Below are 19,392 nucleotides of genomic sequence, written 5' to 3' on the forward strand. Positions count from 1 at the left end.
TACCAAAAGGTAAACAGAAAACTGTTTACCATTGTGTTACAACTGCCTACATTAACAAGCTGTGCAAGTTTGTAGTCTAGGAGCAATACACTATACCAAATAGGTGTATAGTCAGCTACATCACCTAGGTTCATGCAAGTACACTCTTATGTTTGCATGATGAAACCGCCTAACCATGAACTTCTCAGAATGTGTCCCAGCTGTTTAGTGGAGACAGGGTTTCATCATCTTAGCCAGGATGGTCTCGATCTCCTGACCTCATGATCTGCCTGCCTCAGCCTCCCAAAGTGCTGGGATTACAGGCGTGAGCCACTGCGCCTGGCAAAATAACACATTTTAACAGAACTCTCTTCCAAATAGTTTTCTTGCCTATAGTCAAAACACTTGGGTAGAAATGAGACAGACTACACTGAACAACTGTTTTATAAACCTTTATTGCAAAGGCTACAAACTTGATATTGCCACCGCATTTCTTATGTTTAAAGTGGTTGTAGGGAAGTAACCTTGGATACAAAACTACTATACTGTTGAATCTTGCCCAGGCTTGTTGTAAAATATTTTTTGTACAATGGAGGTAGAGTGGATAGGTCAGTAATTTAAACCTCACAGGCCTTGACTGGTGTCAGCACACCACCTTTTTTCATTCAGATTCTAGCAGACCTAGAAATAAACTACAAATACTAGATTTAGGCTCACGGATGGTATTTAATACATTTAAAATTTTTAGTTTTCAGTTTTCCCATATGTTCCTTTACAAATGTAAAATGTGCATCTGATGTCTCTTCCCTCAAATAAGTGTGTTCTAAAAATACCTACTGAGAGTGAAATGGTAAAAACCAGATGATGGAAAGAGAAACACAACATCCTTTTCATCAGTTTTACCTGAATTTCTTCATACCAGCCTAAGCATCCTACTTTTCTATAAAACATTATAGAAAATCAAAAAAATAATCAATGGCTTCCCCAATTTCAAACATTCAACTTAATGGAGACAAAGCATCTTTTACTTTTACATTTAATGAAGACAGAGCATTTGAACAGGTTGTATGCAGACATGGTTTTACTATACATTTGCTGTTAACCTTATTTTTTTAAGGGGGTGGTGGTGGGGAAGATACAGAGGTTGGGTTAGCCCAGTGCTCGGGAGTTACAGCACTCAGACACCCTGGCCTCTACAAAGCATTGCTGCTGCCATTGAAGACGGTCTCTACCAGCCTTTTGCCTTTCAAAACTGTAAGATGGGCATGGGCCTGAGACATAAGCTTCAGGCCAATGGGTTTTTATGGACTGTTTAAGAACCAGTACTAAGGATACATTATGTTTTTCCTTCTAAAAATGTGACACAAAAGAATAATTTACACCAACTGCTTTTTATTATCGAGTTTCAGAAACCTTTCACAAGATGGTAAAAAAAAAAAAAAAAAAAAAACGAAAAAAAAACAAAAACAAAAAACCTTTACAACCACAGCTAATGTAATTTTTTCCATTGTTCCCAGTCAGCTCCAAACCCACTGTGTGCAAAGCCCATTTTTTCCATGCATCTAAAATGATAGATACAGGCTATGAAATTCTTTATTCTATTTGTAGCAGCTTATGCAGGTGCAGCCAAACACAAAGCTTTAGGACAAATTGTACAAACTTTACAATGTGGGATTTAAATTTAAAATATGAAACATAAAAATCTACACAAAACTGATAAAAATCAAGCACAGATACCAGGATTGAAAGTTATAATCCATGTGTGAAAGGGAGTCTTGTTTCCTTTCAAGTGCTTTATTCTGCTATGGAACAGTCGAAATGAAGATGTAAAGCCTTGTGGTTAGTTTAAATTATACACTCTGTAGATACTATACCAATTTTAAAAGTTACACGTAGACCAACAGATGTCCCTCAGTTCATCTGGATTGATAAGACACTCCAGCTGGATCGCTGAGAACAAATCAGGCAAATGTGGAAAGAAAATCCACCTGTGCAATTTGTCTGCCAAGTTTACTGATGGGCACACTGCACTCCAGGTCCATGATGGCTGCTGCTTTCTTCATCAGAGCTATCATTATAGGCTTCACGCCTCTGACCACCTCCTGAGCCTCGAGTGCTATCAAATTCCTGAAGCTCTACCTCCTCTGTTTCTCCAATTACGTTAGGAACTTCTGGTCTAGATGGCAGAAGATCTTCTAGTTCCTTCATTAAAACAAACAAAAACCAGGTGGGTTGTAATATTTTCATCAACTTTCCTTTGGATACAATCCAGTGTGTTTCTTTAAGAGTTAAAAAAAGGGCCCGGCGCTGTGGCTCATGCCTGTAATCCCAACACTCTGGGAGGCTGAGGCGGGTGGATCACCTGAGGTTAGGAGTTCAAGACCAGCCTGGACAACATAAACCTTGTCTCTACTAAAAATACAAAAAATTAGCCAGACATGGTGGTGGATGCCTGTAATCCCAGCTACTTGGGCAGTTGAGGCAGGAGAATTGTTTGAACCCAGGAGGTGGAGGTTGCAGTGAGCCAAGATCGTACCACTGCACTCTAGCCTGGGTGACAGAGCGAGACTCCATTGCAAAAAAAAAAAAAAAAAATTAAAAAAAGGAAAGTGGACTGGACTTTGAACTCTAAGTCAGAGATCACAAACTCATCACCCACAGGCCAAATCTGCAGACATCTTTTATGCAACCCATGTATTGCTTTAAAAAGTAATAATAATAAAAAACTACCAACGTAGAAGGTGAATTAAAAAAAAAAAAAGAAAATCATTAGTTACCAATACTTAAAAATTAGAAAAGATATGCCTTCCTGCATCCAGCACAGACATCAGCTGACTCAAAGTAGGTAGTGATCCTGCCCTCTGCAGGTGAGGAATCTGATCTCTCCAGGTAGTGCTAGTCCTTACCACTGCCCACACCAGTCTGCTCTACTTCTCTACAATTCCCTGCTTGGCCCATCAACATTTACACCAGCAATTCCCCATTTCCTAACAACTAGGAAAGACTACCAATCACACAAACATACTTTAAAACTGACAGTAACATGACTATTAAGAAACTTGAAGTTAGCTGGGTGCAATGGCTCACGACTGCAATCCCAGCACTTCAGAAGGCAGGAGGAATGCTTGAGGCCAGGAGCTTGAGACCAGTCTGGACAAAATAGCAAGAATCCACCTCTATAAAAAGTTTTAACATGCTAGCCTGGGCAACAGAGGGACCCTCTTAAACAGAAAGAAACTTGCCAGGCATGGTGGCTCATGCCTGTAATCCCAGCTACTTGATGGCTAAAGCATGAGAATCGCTTGAACCTTGGAGGCAGATGGTACAGTGAGCCAAGATTGCACCAATGCATTCCAGCTTGGATGACAGAGTGAGACTATGTCTCAAAAAAAATTTTTTTAACCATAGTCCAGTTACTCAGGGGGCTGAGGTGAGAGGACTGCTTGGGCCCAGGAGATCAAGGCTGCAGTGAGCTATGATCATACCACTGTACCCCAGCCTGGGCGACAGAGACCCTATCTCAAAAAAAAACCAAAAAGAACAAAGAAAGCCCCAAACTTGAAGTCAACTGTGCTTCATTTAAAGAACACTTACAGAAAGCTTGTCTGGGTTGATCCAGTTGTTTTCAGGAAACTGCACATCAAACTTTATGTAAAGATCACCTTTTTCAAAGGGATTACGATACTGCGGCATCCCTTCACCTCGAACTACCCGAACACATCCTATTATTTAAGAGGAAATGATTAATAATTTTACCCAAAAGAAGTGTACAATTTTTTGAGTTATGCAGTATAAAAAATTACAAATTGTAAGAACACCTGAAAACCAGAATCAGACAAAATCAAATTTACCTGGTTCAATTACTTTGCCAGGGGGGTATTTCACCACAATCTGACGGCCATCAAGGTGCTTAAATGTGAACTGAAATCCACACAGAGCTTCAACAAGTCCTATTTTATATGTCATATGCAAATCATTCCCATCTCTCTGAAATACCTATAAAGCACAAAAGAAACACAGTTTTCCAAAAATTATGGAGCTATACCCTGTGGCATTACGTTCCTTGACTTAATTTCAAAACCTTATTTCTACCACTCACTGCAAAACAAAAGTGCCACTGTCCCTAGTGCCCTAAACTTATATTAGGAAAGCTAGCTATTCCCAAGTAGTATGTGAGAAACTTCCATGAGGAAGGTGTATTGAAACTGGTAAACAATGGCATATATAAAAGCAACAGACCTGAGGCTCCCAAAATAGGGCCAGGTGCAATTATGGTCCACTTTTGGACTCTGCCTCTGGGCAAAAAGGTACAGAAAGCCCAGAAGGCTTCTGCAGAACAGGCTCATCTTGAGTGTTCCCCAGGTGGGAGGGTCCAAGGTTAACATAAAAAACCTCAACCAGTAACACCCAGCCAGCAAAGTCAAGGGGCTCAATTCCATGCTTCACGCATGTACCAACAAGCCTCATACCTCACTAAAATGCAAAACTTGGCTCATTCAATATTACACTAAAAGCCTATGAACTAGGTAATGCAAAAGGTATTGAGAATAAGCACAAAGAATGTTTCCGAGCCTTCAATGTGTAGGAAAAATACATCCAATTTCACATGCCCAACCTGCAATTTTTGCTTAGATTTTACAAATGGTCGCTCTTCTTGTAAAGAACAATCCTGGCTGGTTCACTTATAGAAAATCTGGTAGACAGGTTATTTTCCTATGTTATTCCCTTACATTTACCCATTAAACAAAGTTAAACTATTACCTTAACCAATGATTCTCTGAGTGTGGTTCTACACCAGTAGCTTCAGGAAACTTGTTAGGAAAACAGATTCTTGGGCCCCACTCCATTCCTGCCAGAAACAAGGAAGGGAGGGCCCAGCAATCCGTAGTCCTAACAAGCCCTCCAGGCAATTATAGTGTAGGCTAAAGTTTGAGATCCAAGAGTGTATATTACCTATGCACATTTATTCAAGTGTTCCTCACAATGGGACCAATAGTTTCCTTAATGCAGGACTTTTCAACGCATTAAAATTGCTAAGTAGGTCAGGCGGTGGCTCACACGTGTAATCCCAGCACTGTGGGAGGCCAAGGCAGGTGGATCACCTGAGGTCAGGTCAGGAGTTGAGACTAGCCTGGCCAATATGGTGAAACCCCGTTTCTACTAAAAATACAAAAATTAGCCTCCTGTAGTCCCAGCTACTCAATCACTTGAACCCAGGAGGTAGAGGCTGCAGTGAGCAGAGACTGCGCCACTGCACTCTATCCAGCCTGGGCAATAGAGCAAGACTCCGTCTCAAAATAAATAAATAAATAAACAAAAGCTAAGTATAGAGTCAGAGCTTTGGGATGCCAGGTCAAATGCAACATAGGGAGACAAAAAAAATTAAAACATAAAATAGGCCAGCTGAGGCAGGACTGTCCCTTGAGTCCAGAGTGGAGGCTGCAGTGGTAGTCCCTCCTCATTAATGATTGAGCCACTGTACTCCAGCCTGGGTGACAAAAGGAGACCCTGTATCTTAAAAATAATAAATTTAAAATAAAATGCTAAGTATCCTATAGAATGCCAGTGTTCCAAGAATCATCTTACCAAATATCCTTTGTTAAAGTCATATTAGAAGTAGGGACCAGGGCCGGGTGTGGTGGCTCACGCCTGTAATCCCAACACTTTGAACCCAGGAGGCAGAGGCTGCAGTGACTGGAGATCATGCCACTGCACTCCAGCCTAGGGTGATAGAGTGAGACTGTCCATAAATAAATGAAAATTAAGTAGGGGCTGGGCATGGTGGCTCATGCTTATAATCCCAGCACTTTGGGAGGCTGAGGCAGACAGATCACTTGAGGTCAGAGTTTGAGACCAGCCTGGCCAACATGGTGAAATCCTGTCTCTACTAAAAATATAATTGTGCCACTGCACTCCAGCCTGGGCGACAGGACAAGACTGTCTCAAGAAGAGATACATATTATGTTCTTATACAGGAGAGTTCAACTGAAAGCGATTTCAATAAAAAATGATTATCAGAATGATTGTTGCTGTGGAGGGGGGTAAGCTAAACAATTTGATGTTAAAAGTTTAAACAGAATAAACAAGCAAGAATGCCAGAGTGTTCTCACTGTAAGATCTGGCCAAAAATAAATAAATAAATACATCATAACAACAACAAAAAAAGTGCAAGCACTAGAACATAAAACATTTAAAAGTTACAATTTCTGAATAACAAAAGTACAGATTATAGAGGCGTGACTAACATCACCAGGTTCTGTGGTTTTGTGCTGTATAAATGCACTATGGTAACCAGACCACTGAGACACACAAACAGTCATACTACTAAGTGACATGGCAAGACAGTGACTACAGATGATACAGCACTCCCAAGAAAGAACTAAGACAAATTTCCATTTACCACCTTGTATTTTCTACCTTAGACAACCAGTTACACCTGCCTTCTGTTGAAAATTCCTTGCCAATTCCATTGCTGCCAACAATTTTAAGAGATGATTTACTTCCCAACACCTCCCCACAGCCCTAAGAAAGAAGCTTATTCATAATCTCATTTGACTCTTTAATATCTGAAAAGTCCAGAGAAGTTGAAGCTAGTAAATGGGGACCAGACTTTAAGTCCTTTGCCTCCAAATCCAATGATACACTTTTAAAAACCCAATTTAATTAGGTAGCAACATTAAAAACTAAATGTAGAGGTAAAAAAGGTTTTACCTTCAGTTTGACATGCCCGAAACCAAAAGAATAATCTTTTCTCTGCAAATAACCATCCCTTCTTCACTTCCTCACTATCATGCTACTGCACTGCCAAACATCATTTGACAACGAACTCCAAACTACTTCAAAGATTCTATCAATGAAAATGCCCAGGCAGCGTGGTGGCTCCCAGCACTTTGGGAGGCTGATGTGGGCAGATCAAAGGTCAGGAGTTCCAGACCAGCCTGGCCAACAGAGTGAAATCCCACCTCTACTAAAAATACAAATATTAGCTGGATGTGGTGGCAGGTGCCTTTAATCCCAGCTACTCGAGAGGCTGAGGCAGGAGAATCGCTTGAACCCAGGAGGCAGAGGTTGCAGTGAGCTGAAATCGCACCATTGCACTCCAGCCTGAGCAACAGAGTGAGACTTCATCTCAAAGAAAATGCCCAGGCATTGTTTGTACCATTTTACAATACAGTCTAACCTACATAACCTACATCCAAGCGGAATTACCAATTACTTAGCTGTCTTGTTATTTTTCTCCCTCATATTCCTGGTATGGTGGTGTGCATAGCAGCAAGACTGAATGAACAAGGAAGCAGCTAAAATGTCAACAAATAGGAAATCTTGTAAATACTTGATCCTACAAGACCCAAAAGCAAAATTCTAAAAACTACTCTTATTTTTTGGCAACCTAGGAGACCTCTGCTATTTGTAGAGTTGACAATTTCCATAAAAAACCAAAATACATAATTTGTAACTTTGCTGAGTCATGAAAGCTGACTAGCACACCCTGATTGTCCAGGAGATCAAGCCTGACCTTGTGAGGGATTACAACCAAATTCCTAAAATCTGCACCTCAATACGGCTTTGTTGTTCTCTACTGGAGTCTTACAGTGATTTTTAAAATTTACTCTATTTGGAGAAATGACCACCACAGAAAACAAAACCTGTAAATTATAAAGGAACAAATAAGGTCAGGCGCAGTGGCTCATGCCTGTAATCCCAATACTTTGGGAGGCTGGGGTGGGTGGATCACCTGAGGTCAGGAGTTCAAGAACCAAGTTGGCCAACGTGGTGAAACCTTGTCTCTACTAAAAATGCCAAAAACTAGCTGGGTGTGGTAGCGGATGCCTGTAATCCCAGCTACTCAGGAGGTTGAGACAGGAGAATTGCTTGAACCCGGGAGGTAGAGGTTGCAATGAGCTGAGATCGCGCCACTGCACTCCAGCCTGGGCAACAAGAGCAAAACTCCATCTTAATAAATAAATAAATAAAGGGACAAATAATCAGTTTACCCATCTTTTTTTTTTGAGATGGAATCTTGCTCTATCACTCAGGCTGGAGTGCAATGGTACAACCTTGGCTCACTGCAACCTCCTCCTCCCAGGTTCAAGCAATTATCCGCCTCAGCCTCCCTATTAGCTAGAATTACAGGCGCCGGCCACCACACCCGGCTAATTTTTGTATTTTTAGTAGAAACGGGGTTTCATAGTCTTGGCCAGGCTGGTCTTGAACTCCTGACCTCGTGATCCACCTGCCTCGGCCTCCCAAAGTGCTGGGATTACATATATGAGCCATCACACCCAACCTGCCCATCTTTTTAGAATTAAAAAGAGTAGGCCGGGTGCAGTGACTCGCCTGTAATTCCAGCACTTTGAGAGGCCGAGGCAGGTGGATCACGAGGTCAGGACTTTAAGAACAACCTGGCCAAGATGGTGAAACTCTGTCTCTACTAAAAATACAAAAAAAAATTAGTTGGGCATGGTGGCAGGCGCCTGTAATCCCAGCTGTTTGGGACGCTGAGGTGGAGAACTGCTTGAACCCGGGAGGCAGAGGTTGCAGTGAGCTGAGATCGCATCACCGCACTCCAGCCTGGGTGACAGAGACTCCGCCTCAAAAAAAAAAAAAAAAGAGTAACCTATCACTGAACATAATACAAATTTACCATTTCTCCATGTTCATTGGGTTTATGCATAGGAGAAAATTTCAGGGCAAACTAAAAAGGTGGTTAACCTGTGATGTAAAGACTTTCAGAGGAAAGCTTAAGTAAATGTGATCAAGTACAAAACCAGAGTCCTGTCAAGTGCTTCTAACATTCAAGAATTTAGATGATTACTGAAAGGGTTTTTCATAAATAGTCCCAGATATAATTTTTATGAGTAAGGTCTACAGTATACTATATGGACATTAAAAATATACAGGTGCAATGTTAAAATCAAAACATACACTAGGCCTGGCATGGTGGCTCATGCCTGTAATCTCAGCACTTTGGAAGGTCAAGGCAGGAGGATGGCTTGAGCTGAGGAGTTCAAGACTAGCCTGGGCAATATGGCAAGGCATGGTGGTGCGCCAGTTGTCCCAGCTATTCAGGAGGCTGAGATGGGAGGATCACTTGGGCCCAGAGGTGAAGATTGTAGTGATCCCAGATCATGCCGCTGTCCAACCTGGGTGACTGAGCAAGACCCTGTCTCAAAAACAAAACCCCTAAAAACATACACTAGAGACCACATTCTTCAGAAACGTCTAAAAAAATGTTATTGGCTGGGTGCGGTGGCTCACGCCTGTAATCCCAGCACTTTGGGAGGCCGAGGCAGGCGGATCATGAGGTCAAGAGACTGAGACTATCCTGGCCAACATGGTGAAACCCTGTCTCTACTAAAAAATACAAAAATTAGCTGGGCGTGGTGGTGTGCGCCTGTAGTCCCAGCTACTAGGGAGGCTGAGACAGGAGAATTGCTTGAACCCAGGAGGTGGAGATTGCAGTGAGCCGAGATTGTCCAATGCCCTTATTTTCATAAACAAAGAAATTGAGACAGTAAGATTACCTACGGTTTCAGTGCTAGTCAATGACCAAGCCAGAGGAGAATCGCTTGAACCTGGGAGGCGGAGGCTGCAGTGAACAGACATCGTGCTACTGCACTCCAGCCTGGGTAGTAAAAAAAAAAAAAAAGACTAAACCAGGACTAAAACTGACTCCTACAGTGCTTCTAACCGTGCCTGCCTTGTTAGTCTTTCTTACACAAGCCAGTCTTAGGAAGTTGGTCATGACTTCCTTAACTTCACCAGTGTGCACTGTTACTCCAGGGACTCCAAACAGATCTAACCTATTTCTCACAAGCAAGAAGTACTTCTGAATAAAACAAAATACAAAACCAAAACAAACTAAAAAAAAGTAAAATCACCTCATGTTCCTTCTCCTGTAGCAACAGAACAATGTCTCCTGGTTCCACTCCTGGGGCCTGGTCTGCTTCCCCAGTGAATGTAATTCTCTGTCCATGTTTCATGCCTTTGTCTACGTGGACTTCAAGAATCTTGACTTCTTTAATCACCTTCTTCCCTTCACATTTTTTACAGCGGTCTTTTTCATTAATTACCTCTCCTGGAAAGAGAAGTCATTCAAACTTTTAGCAACAGTATTATACTGTACTTTTAATATCCTTACTATTTAAATATACTTTCTGAACTTCTTTTAATCGCTACCTAAATTTTTATTCAAAGCAGCATTCTGAGGCTGAGCATAGTGGCTCAAGCCTGTAATCCCAACATTTTGCGAGGTCAGGTTGGTAGGATCACTTGAGCTCAGGATCTGAGACCAGCCTGGCAACAGTGAGACCTTGCCTCTACTACAAATAAAAAAAAATTAGCCGGGCACGGTAGTGTACGCCTGTAATCCTGGTTACTCAGGAGGCTGAGGAGGGAGGAGTACTGGAGTCTGAGGCTGCAGTGAGTTATAATCATGCCAATGCACCCCAGTCTGGGTGAGTGTAAGACCATGTCTCAAAATAAAACAAAACATAAAAGCACTATTCTGAATAACAAAAACTTACATCTTACTACTGCAGATTGCCTGAGGGACTCAGCTACACACTATTTCAGAATGTAATGTATCCATACCATGTTTAGGGCAACATAGCTTTTCTCTTCTACATATTCTTCTGAAATATTTGATTATGGTATAAAAAAGCAAAACTGTCATTTTACATAGTGTGAAAAAATTGTGTCACTTTCTAATGGCCAATTACTGACACATTTGAAGGCTTAGAAAGATATGTATAACTGATTATATAGGGACTGTTTCTGTAACAGTACTTATGTTCTTCAAAACATCAGTTCTTCAAAATGGTAATGGTGGCCGGGCATGGTGGCTCACACCTGTACCCAGCCCTTTAGGAGATGGAAGTGGGCAGATCGCCTGAGGTCAGGAGTTTTGAGACCACGTTGGCCAACATGGCAAAACCGTGTCTTCACTAAAAATACAAAAATTAGCCAGGCGTGGTGGTGTGTGCCTATAATCCCAGCTACTCAGGAGGCTGAGGCAGGAGAATCACTTGATCCCGGGAGGCGGAGACTGTGGTGAGCTGAGATTGTGCTACTCCACTTCAGCCTGGGAGACAGAGCGAGACTGTCTCAGAGAAAGGTAGTGGTACATGGGAAAAGATTTCAGTCAACTTACGTTTCTTTTTTTCTTTTTTAAAATTCTTTACTTTATTTCTCGAGTCTCAAACTTTCGTTTCTTGATAGCAGGAGTTGTTAGCAATTTTAATAAGATAAAATGAGACCAAGAATGGTGGCTAACACCTGTAATCCCAGCACTTTGGGAGGCTGAGGCAGGAGGATCACTTGAGCCCAGGAGTTCAAGACCAGCCTGGGCAAAATGGCAAAACCCCATTTCTACAAAAAATACAAAAATTAGCTGGGCATGATGGCAAGCAGCTGTGGTCTCAGCTACTTGGGGGTTGGGGAGTGCTGAGGTCAGAAGATTGCTTGAGCGTAGGGCACTGGAGGTTCCGGCCAAGAGTGTGCCACTGCACTCTAGCCCAGGTGACAAGATCATATCTCCAAAAATAATAATTTTTAAAAATAAAGTAAAATGCCAAGATTCTGCAGGAAGGGAATATCATATGTAGCTTCTCATAATTATCTCATCACTTCCAAGAACAATTTGGAAAAGGATACTCTTGAACTGTACTGTACTGCCTAATATTGTAGCCACTATCTACCTGTAGCTACTTAAGTTTATGTTTAAATTAATTCAAATTTAAAATAGTTCCCCAGTCACACTAGCCACATGTGAAGTATGCAGTAGTCACAGGTGAAGTGGTGATTAGTGGCTACTGTACTGGACAGTGCAGATACTGAACATTTCCATCATCACAATATGGAAAAAATTATATTGGATAGCACTGCTCTAGAAAGGTGAGGGTGGGGGAAGCTATTTGTTTTTACAGATAAGATTTTTCTTTTTTTTTTTTTTTGAGATGGAGTTTCCCCGTCGCCCAGGCTGGAGTGCAATGGTGCAATCTCGGCTCACCGAAACCTCCGCCTCCTGGGTTCAAGCAATTCTCCTGCCTCAGCCTCCTGAGTAGCTGGGATTACAGGCACCCGCCACCAAGCCCGGCTAATTTCTTGTATCTTTAGTAGAGACAGGGTTTCACCATATTGACCAGGCTGGTCTCAAACTCCTCATCTTGTGATCCATCCACCACAGCCTCTCAAAGTGCTGGGATTAGAGCTGAGTCACTTCACCTGACCTAAACAAAATTTTAATCAGAACACAGTCACACCCATTTGTCTGTGGCTATAAAAGCACTAAAAGGTCAGAGATGAGCAATTGTGACAAAAACTATTTGGCTTACAAAGTCTAAAATATTTACTTTTGTAAGGACAGCTTCAATCTCAAGATCAATCCCGAAAAGCTAACTAAAGCTTACAGTAAAATCTTCAACTTATCAGAATAACTAAACAATTACTTGTTTAGTTACTTATTATTTGATGATTTGTCCCTTTGTAGTTTAAAAAGTTCTATCTGATAAAGGAGATAGTCTTCCCATGGTGGTCATTTCTACAGAGAGTAATAAAAGGTTATATTTGATAAAGAAGGAAATAGAAAAGGGACAAATAATCATCTTGCACCTCTCTTCGAAATTAGGGTCACCTTTCACTAACACAATACAAATCTACTGTTTCTCTATGTTCACTGGGCTTAAGCATAATGAAGTAATTACTTTCGCACTTTATTTTTTGCATCAAAGTCTTGTTCTGTCACCCAGACTGCAGTGCACTGGCATGATCACAGCTCACTGCTCCCTCAAACTCCTAGGCTCAAGCGATCCTGCCTCAGCCTCCCAAGCAGCTGGGACCACAGACATGCCCTGAGCCCCTCATTACATATTTTTCTACACTTTTTTTCCTATAGTAACGAGGTCTCACTATGGTGCCCAAGCTGGCCTCGAACTCCTAGGCTCAAGCAATCCACCTCTTGTCTCCCAAAGTGCTGGAATTACAGGAATGAGCTAACATATCCGGTCTCCTGTTGCTTTTTTTTTTAATAAGATGAATAAAAATTCCCTTTGAAATAAAAAATTGTAAACCTCTCGAATATCTGCATTCTCAATCCAGTCCAACAAAAAAGCAGAGAAGTACCAGGACACATACCTTCTCCATTACAATCAGAGCACACAGACTGCATCTGTTGTACCATTCCTGGAGCCAGCTGTCTGATCATGATGCGCACACCTCGACCTCGACAAGCACTACACTTCTGGACAGCTCCAGACTTTCCGCCTTGGCTAAAGCAAGCACAAAAATACATTAGGTTTTTGTCCACAGATCACTCCAATAAGTCATGACACATAGAAACTGCTTTTACCTTCATCTCCAAACCCAATAACTTGTATTTAAATTGACTTTTAGAAGTATCAGAAACCATCCTGCTAAGATTTATTTATTGAGATGGAGTACAGTGGCGTGATCTTGGTTCACAGCAACCTCTGCCTCCTCCTACCTCAAGTGATCCACTCACCCTGGCCTCCCAAAGTGCTGGGATTGCAGGTGTAAGCCACTGAGCCCAGCCGTAAGTTTTAAATCATAATAATTTTTACCTGGTACAGACATTCAGTGTGATACTGGAAGAACAGACAAAACGTACCTAATAAACCAGAGGACACACTTACCCACTGCATGCACTACAGAGTACATTCTTGCTAAGTTGTAGTTTGGTTGTCTTGCCATTATACAGATCTTCTAATGATACTCTGGAAAGAAAATAATTGGGTTCAACCAAATTTTGCCACATTTTGTTAAATACAAGATACAAATAAGAGCTAATACAGCAAATTCACCATCAACTTTTAAAACATAATGCAAAAACACCTCATAATCTCACATTAAATCAATTCAACTGAGGTTTTACTTTATGGCTCAAATTAACAGAAATATTTTACGTCTACAGACAGTATATATACGATACTCAAAGCCAGAACCTACAGCATCAGGACAACAATTTGCTGTGGTGGAATTTCTGATAAAGCTGATGACTTCACAAACTCAAATAGCAAAACCTTCTGTTCTCAGGCATAAGCCCTCCACCTAACTCCTAATAAAAACCCTTCAGAAGAGGTACAATTATTATTCCCATTTTATGTGATAAAGCTGAGGCATAGAATGGTCAAGAAACTTGCCCACGATTATATAGATATCTGGCTCCAGAGTCCCTGATTCCTCCATGGACAATTTAGAAAGGCTACAAACTTACATTTCAGCTTAAGGAAGTCACTGAGATGGCATATGTCTTAAAAAAATAAAAGTGGCCCTACCTATTGTATGACAGAAAGGAATAGTTTTTCATGCCAGGTGCAGTGGCTCATGCCTATAATCCCAGCATTCTGGGAGACTGAGGAGGAAGGATTGCTTGAGCCCAGGAGTTCAAGACCAGCCTGAGCAACATAAAGAAACCTTGTCTTTACCAAAAAATAAAAAACAATTAGCCAGCCGTAGTGGCATGTCTAAAGTCCCAGCTACCCAAGAGGCTGAGGCATGGGAATTGCTTGAGCCTGAGAGGTTGAGGCTGCAGTGAGCCGAGATCGCACCACTGTACTCCAGGCTGGGAGACAGAGTGAGACAAGGACTTATGTGTGGCGTTTTCTACTTGTGGCATCAGGTTGGTGCTCAACAAGTTTCAGATTTTGGAGCATTTCAGATTTCAGATTAGGGACGGTCAACCTCTTATATTTACTTTAAAATCCTGGGGGTTAGAGGAACAAAAAAATAGTTACAAGTATTTTACAAAGCATCTATACTATTTTGTGATATTCCAACTTTCTCAAAATTATTACTTTCAGAAACTTAAACTATTGTAGGTAGGATAAGAATATCACACATATGGACAAAACATTACCAATGACACTGTCAAATAATGACCTATCTACACCTGAGCCTTAGACAAAAATGCTTGCTGCATCTTTTATACTCTGTGTAAGAACCTTTAACCAAATCATGTAAAGAAAATTGGTCTTTCTTCCCCTACATATTAAATTACAATTGGTATGCACAACCACTATCCTCACTATCCTCAGCCAGAAAAAAATACACATTTCAACAAAGAAGGCCAAGGAAGGAAAAATGCAGGTTACGCTTTGGCAAGGTTGGCACTCTCTACTAGTGGGGCCTAAACTGGCACAATCCCTCTGCAAGGCAATTTAGTTGTATTTATCAGTCTCAAAACACTCATGCCTGCCTGGGAATCTCTGCCAAGGAGAAACAAAGCTGCACATAAAGATACTCATAACAGCACTATCTATTACAGAAAAAAATGTGGTAATACCCTATATAAAAGGTAAATGGTTATATCATAGAATGCAGTATTATAAACATAGTATTTGTAATAACAGGAAAATTGTAATTGTTAAGACAGCAGAAAACTATTTATTGTATAGCATAAAATTTTTTTAAACATGAAGAACTATAAGGTACAGAGAGCACTCTCTTTATCCTATTTGCTCTTTAGACTATTTTTATATTAAAGAAAAAAATAAACAAATTAACCTGCACTATGCAAGTATTACCATAGGAATGATATCCAAATGTTAATTTCTGAGAGTAAATTCTTTCAAATTTAAGGATTCAATGAGACTCAAGTTAACCAATAATATGACTTTCTCTAACTTACTCAAATATATAAACTAGGATATTATGAAATAGTTTAAATAAGCACTTGAACTTCAGCCACTGGCATTTGCTAATAAAATCATTTATTGATCCATAAAAAAAAACGAACAGGAGAAAAAGACCTTCCAGATTTTGCAAAGTGAAACAGTTATTTTCACATTGGAGAGGGCTTGTGGATTCACAGTCTAAGATCAAGGTCAGGCACCATTCATGTGTTGGCAGGTTAATGTCAGGCTGGAAGCCAGCAAGCACCATGGAAACCAACTTAGGAGAGTTCACATTGAGGATCAAGTAATGAGTGACTCTAACGTGTACATAAAATAGACAGACAGTCACTCATTTTTAGTTTCTAAATAAAAGGTAACTTGGAATATTCATATACTTCAAAGAAAATAGGATGGGTGGAGTGGCTCATGCCTGTAATTCCAGCACTTTGGGAGGCCAAGGTGGGCAGATCACCTGAGGTTAGGAGTTCAAGACCAGCCTGGCCAACATGGCAAAACCCCATCTCTACTAAAAATTATAAAATCAGCTGGGCGTGGTGACAGGTACCTATAATCCCAGCTACTTGAGAGGCTGAGGCAGAAGTGCTTGAACCTGGGAAGTTGCAGTGAGCCAAGATCACGCCACTGCACTCCAGCCTGAGTAACAGAGTGAGACTCCATTTAAAAAAAAGATCTTTACACTTGAAATTTTAAGTCCTATAATAACAAGCAGCCTCAGAACCACATAAAACCACCTTCCTACTCATTAAAAAACATCAACCATCCTTTTAAGAGCTGTAGCAAAATAGAAACATTCAGATAATCAAATTCAATTTAGTCACCAAAAGAAGACAAGACAGCCGGGCGCAGTGGCTCACGCCTGTAATCCCAGTACTTTGGGAGGCCAAGGCAGGTGGATCACAAGATCGAGATCATCCTGGCTAACACGGTGAAACCCGTCTCCACTAAAAATACAAAAAATTAGCTGGGCGTGGTGGCACACGCCTGTAGTCCCAGTTACTCGGGAGGCTGAGGCTGGAGAATTGCTTGAACCCAGGAGCAGAGGTTGCAGTGAGCCAAGATTGCACCACTGCACTCCGGCAACAGAGCAAGATGTCTCAAAAAAAAAAAGACAAGGCAAATGGAAGTTTTTCTAATGAAGGACAGAACATTCTGAGACTTTTTTCTTCTACTGAGTCATTATCCCACTTGACAAAAAGTACTTAATTTTTTAAAACAAGAAAAGAAGATATTCACTTGAGTGGATGCATCATGTCCTCTCCTCTTCTTCTGCCATTTCGACTTCTACTCTGATTGCCCATGAAGCCGAACAATCCCCCACCAAAAATGTGAGAGAAAATATCATCCATGCCACCACCTCCACCGCTGCCTTCCCGAAGACCTTGCTCTCCGTATCTGTCATATAATTCACGCTTCTCAGGATTTGATAGTACTTCATATGCAAAACTTATTTCTTTAAACTATAAAGAAAAAATAAAAATAATTGCATTTTCAAGTAGAAGAGTGGGGATAGGCTACAGGAATCAAGAATCCATTTAATTCTAATAAAAGGGACAAGTTACCTTTGACTTGATTATGGTTCTATTTACCAACCACCACTCCTTAGAATGCTAGTACTCTTATTCTAAAACTAAAATACTCTTGACATTATGAAAATGTGGCTATGTGGGCACAGTTGGATTTTTTTTCTTGCAACATTCCCTTTTCCAAGGAGGGCAATTTAAGTTAAACTAAAACCCCCCAGAATAAAAAAGTTGCAAATAACTTACTTTGTCTCCTGCATTTGGATTCTTATCAGGATGGTATTCCTTGGCTAACTTTCTGTATGCCTTTGAAAATGGATAAAAACAAAAAAGGTTACAACCAAACACCAGTTTAAAGTCTTGTGATAACTTAATATCCGCTTTTCTGAGAACTAACCTTCCAAAAATATTTTCTATTTGTAGGATTCCTTGGCACTTTCTTTCGATACTGTTTACTCACTAATGTAATATAACCAAGTAGACAGCTATACTTGAAAATAGGTTACAGTGAAGTGAAAACCAGATGAAGCAATGAAGCAATGCCACATGGAAAAACAAAACGCTAAATCCATATTTTCTCTATTGTCAAGTGTCTTTCGATGGCCAAGTAACCAGAGCAAGACGACTCTAATAAATTCGAGATAAATGACCGTTAAGCCTTACGGACTACATTACTACAAATCAAGCTAAAATAAGAATCCCTGCTCACGATGGCTCATGCCTTCCTTCTAACTGTAACATCAGGAAAAAGCCAAGGTGGTACTAGGTAGTGTCTTTAGGTGTTTTATTTCCATGTGGTGTTTAACTGGAGTTTACAGTGACTTCGGTAGTGGTAAAGTTGCACACACTCTCAATGAGGTGTTTGGGTCCTACAGCCTACAAATCTTCATTCACGGAGGCTCGTGAATTATATAATACAGACTAGCATTTCCGGTAAGGTAACAGGAAGTCCACTGTACTCGTTTAACTGCCAGAGGAGCATTCTCATTTTTCTCGGCTTACAAATCAGGATGCTCTTAGCCTGGTGAGGATGCTGTGGAGCTTAATTAAATGCCTCGTGTGCTTTGAAATCCTGAGATGAAAGATATCGCAGCATTGCAAACAGTGATAATAAGGCCTTCTATTTATGTTTACTGTACACTCAGGCGTTTGGCTGGGACCACAGTTTATTCCTAAGCAAGTACAGGACATTAGTATGACCTGCCCACAGAACAATGCATCCAAACACAGACCCACGCTACCTCCGGGTCAACAGGCGAGGAAGGAAGAGAGGGAGGAGCTCCCGCAGCCGGCGGCCGCGGCACCCAGGAAACATCCCCACCTGCCCTAAGCGCCCGGTGGGGGCGGCCTCGACCTCCCGGCCACCCCGCCCCGCAGAGCCCCAGACCCGGAGCCGACGGCGGCGGCGCGGACAGCTTCCCCCCAAGGACCGGGATGCGCTGAACGCCTCGGTCCAACCTGTTTGTCCGGGATGGTGACCTCGACGCGGAGGGCCGAAAGGGCTGCTGCCTCCTGAGGGAGCCCGGGCCCGGCGCTCTCCCGAGGAGGGAGGAAGGAAGGACTCCCGTCGTGTTTGCGCAGGAGTGAGTTTTATTTGCTGCATCTGCGGGCGGGCGGGGCCGGCGGCCCAAGGTCAGCCGAGGCCGGAGTGCGCGGCTCGCGGCGAGTCCTGTCCCGCCGCCGCCGCCGATACCCAGCCTGGGCCAGTCACTGCCAGCACCGGCTCGCGGGCCGCCCAGTAGCGCGGCCTGACTGAAGATATCCCCTGCCGCGCAGGCCCCGTGCCCCTCACACCCGCCCGGCCGGCCCGCTCGCGGATACCTTCTTCAGCTCGTTCTCGCTGGCGCCGGGCGGGACGCCCAGGATATCGTACAGCTTCGTGTCAGCCACATTCGCCATGGCGGCCAGCCGGGCAGCGGTCAAGGAGAAGGTGGCGGAGCAGACGGAGCGGAGCCGGGCCCACAAGCAGCGTCGACAGCCGCGCAGGCCGAGGGAGACAGCGAGGGGGAAGCGGGGGCGGGGCTGAACTTTGACCCGGCGTACGGTGCGCCGTGACGTCGCTGCCTGGAACCCGCCCCCGAGCGCCCGGGGCGCGGCCATTGGGGTCCTGGTGGTGAATAGTGGGTTGGGTGCGCCTTTCTCCTTCGGTGCAGGCCTCCAGCGGGGCCAACGTAGAAAATTTAACTTTGCACGATGCACTCCAGGAATTCAACTTCCTCCCAAATGCCATGATTGCGAGG

The 19,392-nt window shown here is 42.4% G+C and overlaps 1 protein-coding gene across 1 annotated transcript; it reads right to left on the minus strand.

Annotated features, from left to right (window-relative positions):
- Positions 1–415: 415 nt before the first annotated feature.
- DNAJA2 (DnaJ heat shock protein family (Hsp40) member A2) lies at positions 416–19,120 on the minus strand. Its single transcript, XM_012473553.3, has 9 exons — positions 18,974–19,120; positions 17,399–17,458; positions 16,866–17,089; positions 13,632–13,712; positions 13,114–13,247; positions 9,861–10,057; positions 3,831–3,975; positions 3,574–3,701; positions 416–2,181 (listed from the first exon to the last, which is right to left on the minus strand). Exons 1-9 carry the CDS (start codon positions 19,049–19,051, stop codon positions 1,990–1,992), a joined length of 1,239 nt encoding a protein of 412 aa, XP_012328976.3. The 5' UTR covers positions 19,052–19,120; the 3' UTR covers positions 416–1,989.
- Positions 19,121–19,392: the final 272 nt, after the last annotated feature.

This window comes from Aotus nancymaae, unplaced genomic scaffold, assembly GCF_030222135.1.
Source record: "Aotus nancymaae isolate 86718 unplaced genomic scaffold, 86718_ANA_hifiasm-v0.15.2.pri h1tg000030l, whole genome shotgun sequence".
Lineage (NCBI taxonomy): Eukaryota > Metazoa > Chordata > Mammalia > Primates > Aotidae > Aotus > Aotus nancymaae.